The sequence below is a fragment of the Eucyclogobius newberryi genome, unplaced genomic scaffold, assembly GCF_026437365.1.
Source record: "Eucyclogobius newberryi isolate DKJ021-1_F unplaced genomic scaffold, fEucNew1.0.hap1 SCAF_19, whole genome shotgun sequence".
Taxonomy (NCBI): Eukaryota; Metazoa; Chordata; class Actinopteri; order Gobiiformes; family Gobiidae; genus Eucyclogobius; species Eucyclogobius newberryi.
The window spans coordinates 30,320,912-30,327,693 of NW_027315823.1; the positions used below are offsets into that span (position 1 = coordinate 30,320,912).

A 6,782-nucleotide genomic window follows, 5' to 3' on the forward strand; every position below is an offset into this window, starting at 1 on the left:
ATTATAGGACTGAAATATGTCATTGTTTGTGATGAAAAAATATGTTTGTCTGTGCATACCATGTACAACAGTGGTTGCAAAAAAAAAAAGTTCCCATCACAAATGCTTTTATTTACAGCTTGATTCAGCTCAAAAACTCCACAAAATGAGATCTTGTAGAAATGTATGTTCTCAATCCGACAAAAAAACAAACATATATTCACTTTCTAATTATACATCAAAAGTTGCTGCGATTTGATTGGTTACTCAGTCTGTATTTATTTTTTATGTATGTATTTGTATCTCTATTTGTTAATTTCCGTCATGTATGTATGATAATGCTACTGAACCCTGCTCCGAGCTCATCAATCAATAAAAAAAAAACAACAAGGCCAGAAATCAAACTTTTGTTAAATCCAGTTGTGCAAAAAGCATTTACATCTGTCCCATCCACAAATACATAAAGACCGCTATCTGCACATTTAAACAAACAAATAGTCTGTATTCCTGCTAAAATAGGCCAAAGTATATTCGTCTGTGCTGCCAAACCACAATGCTCCGCTGTGATTGGTCCAGTCTCTGCACCACTGGTTTTTCTAGCACAATCACAATCTAACGCAACAGCCGGAGCCTAAAAAGATGGATTCTCAAGAGTTTGTGAACTTGATGTGAACTGATGAATACAGTATGGCATTGAATTCCAGGCAAAACAAATACATTCCCTCAACCAGAAAAGTAACGCCATGTAAACTTGCCCATTAACACATTTTCCTTTACTAAAACCACCACCAAAGTCTGTTGTTGCTATCGGGAGGAGCCTGAGGCTCAATTGCCAGTGGCAAAGTATCGATAGTGTTAAAAAGGGGATAAATCTTCCCATTGAAATTATATGTGAATGTATGAATGTGTGCGTCAGTATTTGCATCACAAACAGACAACTTCCATTTTTGAAAGTCTAAGGTTAGTCTGATTTTAGTTGGCTTGTTCTTTGGGGAAAGTTTGATGACGTTGTTGGGCACGGAGAAGGCAATGTATTCACCGCCACACAAACTTACTCTCCACAAGCCCGAGTCTGAACCCTTACATGTCTTTCGCTGGAATGACTCAGAGACCACCCCCAAAAGCCAGTTTGAATTGTCCCCTACTTCAACCACCCAACTGTGAGTACCACTTTCAAAGCCCTCGGAACCCAGCACGGACAGGAACCTATCAAACCTCTCGGGGTTATCTGGGAGACTCTTCTTGCTGGCATCTCTTACATTGGTCAGATCATCGGACAATAGCAACGCTGGATTGGCCGTATTTGGATCTAGAACAAAGGGCCTGTACTCCACCAGTGTCTTCATGTTGCTCCAGCTGTTGAAGGCCAGGTTGTGCAGATGTTTGGCCTGGTCAATCAGAGCTCCTGTGCCCAGCTGTGGTTCCTCCTGCAGGGGGCAGTACTGCACTCTCTCCACTGCAGCCTTGTATTTGAGCAGGAAGGAGACGTCTGTCGCTCTCAGCTGCTCCTCTGTGGCTCTGATGGTTTCTGACAGACCTTCTATCTCTTTGCTCACAGCTGCCATCTTGTCCTTCATCCTCTGAGTCTTCTGCTCCTCTTCCTCCATCAGAGCCTTCATCCGGGCCTCCTCCTCCTCCATAAGAATCTTGTGCAGCTTCAAGAACTCATTACAGATCTGCTTTTGTGTGTCCCGAGCTTGCTGTTTGATATGGTCCACTGTCTGAACACAGCTGATGTTAAATTCTAGAAGGATGTTGAGTTTTTCTTTAAGTGGCAGTAGGCATGTTGTCAGTACCTCTCTGTTCTCTATGGCAGCCTCATTCACAGGCCTAAAACGGTGGTCCTTATGTGCAGAGGAGTCCCGACACACGACACAGACAGGCTCCTGGTCCTCCAGACAATAGAGCTGCACTCTCTCAGAGTGCAGGCTGCAGGTCACCGCATTGGGCTGCTTTTGTAAATGAGCCTCACACAGAATCTTCAGAGCCAAGTTGCGAGGCGGATGAGTTTGTGATGTTTGTTTCTTACAAACTGGACACTCGCGGGCGGATTTCTCCGTCCGCCATTTTGTGATACAGTCTTTGCAGAAGCTGTGGCTGCACAACAAGAGGACAGGCTCATGGAAAATGTCGAGGCAAATGGGGCAGATAAGGTTCTCCTCAGACACACTAGACATATTGTCCACCTGCAGAAACAAGAGCAAACAATAACAGTTCAGTTAACTGAGGACCAGAGATGAAAACATTGTAAATAAATAAAATAATTCATCCAGATATTTTAATGTATTTCTGTGTCCCTTATATGCCAATTTGTGGGTGTGGTGTAATTGAGAGAACAACTAAAATATTAACACATTTGTTTTATTTATTTGTTTATTTGATTAGGGACAGATACAAACACGTTGAGGTGCTGTAGCATTGTGCTTGTAGCCCGAGCTAGAACCTGTCCCTGGGAGCTTGAACACATAACAGAGCAGAGGAAGGAAATGAAGTTGATATAGAGCCATGTTCAACATTAGACACAGAGAGACACATTAGAAACACATCAGAAGCATATTAAGCATGAGTGCAGTGCTGCTGCTGCCACATCCAAGATTTTGTGTTTTTTAAATATGACAAGTTTTCAAGTCTGTGTAATCCCTCACTCCTCCAGGAGTGACCCATTGTAGAAAACGATTCAGCTGTAGTCGTCTGGAAACAACTTGTTTTCTCCAAATCAGTGTTCAGATGAATTGTTTTCTACAATGTTTTAGATTTTAAATGGACAGGGAGATTATTCCACACACTCACTCCCCTCACTGAGAAGGTGATCATTTGTTTTTAGAAAAAGTACTTTTACTTTTACAGTTTCCTGATAAAGCTGCTCAAAGGATGTTTTTGGGCCAAACAATTGGCGCTTTAAAAAAACCCTAAAAAACTGTTAGAATAATACTAAAATTAATACAATTTGAGAACGATAAAGTTGTACTTCAATAAAATGTTACAGTGTTTTTTGGTGTCAAACCCCTTTAGGACCCGGTTGTACAGACTTCCACTTCCTTACAGACAGTGGCTTCATAGGACAGATGGAAGCGGATCATAGAAATTAAAAACGTGTGCACACTCAGAGGTCAGGCATTTTCTTATTGTTTGATCTGAATGTTGTACACACTTCCTGAATATTTCTCCTCTGGTCAATTAACTCCCCATGAATTTAAACCTGAAGGGAAGTAACCAGGGCTTTTTTGGCAGAAAAACAAATACACTTGGTTTCTTGGGGCCGTATTTTGCCCCGCTCTTCTAGCGGTAACAGGAGCGTTAACAAATTCATTTGGTGACATCTTGAGTCAGGGCAACTGCTGAGAGCATAGGGTGTGGAACTCGCTGGGAGGCATTCTGTGGATTCCAGAGTCAAAGCTTGTAAACTAGTGCACTAAAAAACACAACATGGGTAACACGCCCGCCAAGACATTTCCTGGAGTCGTTTGACTGTCCCCATAGGAACAAGATCATTATAATAAAACAACCTTCATGGGCATAAATAACACAAATGATACTTTATAGAATGATGAATGTCTGCAAAGAAGGGATATGTCCCTGTATATGGTTAATCTGTGGTTGATTTGTTCAATTGAGTTCAGATTCATCTGCTTCCAGGTCAATAAAAGGCTGAAATTAGACATTTTTTTAACACTAGGGGTGTTCTCCACCCTCCACTCTCCACTTCCTCACGGACAGTTTTTATTTTTTGTCAGTAGAGCTCATCTTTGCGTTGTTTCATTTAGTCGTTAGCTCATTGAAAAAATAAGTACCGTATTTTCAGAGTTTTGGCCGGGGTGCGAGCGACTGATATTATTCGTTATTTTCACACTGGCAACCACAAGAGGGCGCTCTAGGCTCTAAGCGACGCAGAAGAAGAATCAGCACTTCCTCTTCCTCCGGAGTTTGTGGAGTTGTTTAGAAGTGACACAGAGGAAGATGAATTCAATGGATTTAGTGATTTGGGGTAAAACTGATGCTTTGGTAAACGTGTTAGCAAGTTCTTTATGCTATAGTTATCTGAATAACTGTTCATATGTTACGTTAACATACCAGACACTTACCACAGTTCTGTCTGTGCCTCATGTAGCTGAAGGTGTTAGCGTTAGCATACGTACACCTATTCACCATGTTCTCTCATCTGTTATTATTTTAAACTGCATTTCAAGATGAAATGTCTGTTCTTGGTCTTATAAGTTTCCCCCGGCAACTTATCCTCTATAAATCATTTTTGAGCTGGTGCGACTTATAGTCCGGAAAATACGGTACATTTTTATCTGGCACGAGTGCGGACGAGCGCAGCGTCTTTCTGACATGACATGAGCAAAGGAACCATTGCTATTATGTGTGCAAATGTACGCAAAACAAGGGTTCAAACGTACAGTACTGTAGTTTAGGTATATATCTCTGCGTGATGTAGTATCAACAGCTTCTATTGAACTGGTTTATCAGGTTATCAAAGGGAGGAGAGAGCAGCAGAATACTGCAGAGCATTTTGGTTCTACTTTCTGCTAAGTCCATCTCGACAAAACTATTTGTCAAAATGTTACATAGAATTGCTTTAATGCACATGTTTTTTTCTTTTTAGTGGATCAAATAGCACAGACACAAACACTTCTACATACACATAAAGCATTGCACAAGTGATGTTTAGAGTGTCATACGAGAGAGTCTGGCCCAACCACATTCTTTCAGTTATCTGGCGATACATGCAAAGAGCTTCACTGTAGAATTAACCATAACTTAGTCCGTCAGCATTAATATTATTAGTACAGCAGTAACAGGCAGTAAGGGACTGAGTGACCGAGCAAAATGTACCACACGCACTACAACTCTCTATCCAATGACACCAGACAGTCCGGGCATATGAGTGGAACCGACTAAATGGACAATGAGTGGACTGACAGTAGAGCTTAGCGATCAACCAGATACAATGAGACTTGTTTTAGGACATGACATAATCATCACGGAAACTAAAGCTAACATAATGCACGAGGTATTTGTGAACGACGAGGAGCTTTACTCTCAGCATAAACCCGCAAATGCCAACCGTGCCAGAGGTCAGAGAATGAGAGCTAGAGGTAGCACCCTTTTTATTGCTATATATGCTATTACAAAACAACTGAATTACAAAAAAAAAAATCGTCACTACTTACGGTTTCCCGTTTAGTCGTTTTTAGGAGAGCTTATTGTTCTGCTGTTTGTCAAAGCCAGGATCGCCGACTAGTGAATGCCGTTTTACTTTCTTTTTCAAAAATAGATATCAGGGTGAGGCAAGCTGCACCTGTACGTTCACCTTTGTATTTGTCAGTATGTTGACTATGGAGCAAAATGGAGGCAAGACACTGCTCGCAAAACTGTTTTTCTTTTTCTTTAGTCAGTTTGCTCTCTCAACATATAGACTTTCAGTTGGAAACCAAAACATTGTCCTATCTGCATTTCAAAAAATAATAATACATTTACATGGTACATGTGTTTTCTTAAAGGCTGTTTTTCATTTATTTAAATGTATTTTTAGGGACATAAAGGCAAGGCACGTTTATTTGTAGAACACAATTTGTACACAAGACAATTCAAAGTGCTTCACACAACAGGTAAAAAAACACATTAAAATCACAAAGACAAGACAGAAATCATAAAACCTTTTATATTCATTCAATTAAACGATTTTGCGAACACGATTTATAAATCTTTTCCGTGCTTAGTGACTCTTACACTCTTTCCCATATTTATTTGACATTGCCAGTGTGACAGTTGTCTCCGGGATGGACACATAGATTGATTCTTTCCCATGTGTGCCATCCAAATCAAATCTGTCTCTGCACACGTCTGTGCTGAGCGTATGTATCCCTCCTGAAGTAGAATAATTTGGGCTTAAAACCTTGGATCTAGTTCGGGAACTCGAATCCACAGCCAGAAAAGTTGCAGGCAACAGGAACCATTTGAGGTTCAATCTTAGATGCAGACAAAACAATATAATCCCAAAGAGCCTACAGATCAAACCACAAGTTAAAGGACAAAGAGCAGAAAAGATTTGGAGAAGGAACCTAAGGCAGATGCTCAGCGAAAGGATCCAGGAAAACAACTTGGTCAGAATTGATCAATTGAAGGCCAGAACAGAAACTTTACAGAAGAAATTAACTAGCATACTCCCTGAAGAAGCCTTCAAGAGAGGGTTGGATTTTACACAGACAGCACAAGAAACACAGCACAGGAAGAAGTTTAACATTCTCTTAAACAAAAAGAACGCAGGTAAGGACCAGCAGGGCAGTAGGACAGAGACAGACCAATTGGAGACCAGCAAAAACAATTGGATCAAGAACCGTGATCCGTGAACCAAGAACCGGATCAGACCGTGTCCTGTCTCAAGCAGAAAAGGACGTGCTCTCTAAAGGTCTTAACTTTTCTATCACCTCTAAACACATCCCTACAGAAGACTACATCACAGCCACAGAAACGGCCATTCCATCCATCCATTTTCTGCCGCTTATCCGGGGCCGGGTCGCGGGGGCAGCAGTCTGAGCAAACGGCCATTAGGAATAACAAAATGACAGAATCGGAGGCTGCAGACCTGAGGTTACGAGTCACAGCTACTCTGAGGAGTGCCAAACCACCTACTTCTAATATCACATCTGAAGAGAGGAAGGCACTCTCAGCACTACAAAAAGATCACAACATAAACATCCTCCCAGCGGACAAGGGACGCTGCACGGTGATCCTCAAGACAGCTGATTATGAAGCCAAAGTCCACAGCCTCCTCGAGGACACGACCACACAGAATGACT

General features: G+C 41.5%; 1 protein-coding gene across 1 annotated transcript; it reads right to left on the reverse strand.

Annotated features, from left to right (window-relative positions):
- Positions 1-739: 739 nt before the first annotated feature.
- Positions 740-2,156, reverse strand: LOC140366305 (nuclear factor 7, brain-like). The gene has a single exon (XM_072452973.1). It carries the CDS (start codon positions 2,154-2,156, stop codon positions 756-758), a length of 1,401 nt encoding a protein of 466 aa, XP_072309074.1. The 3' UTR covers positions 740-755.
- Positions 2,157-6,782: the final 4,626 nt, after the last annotated feature.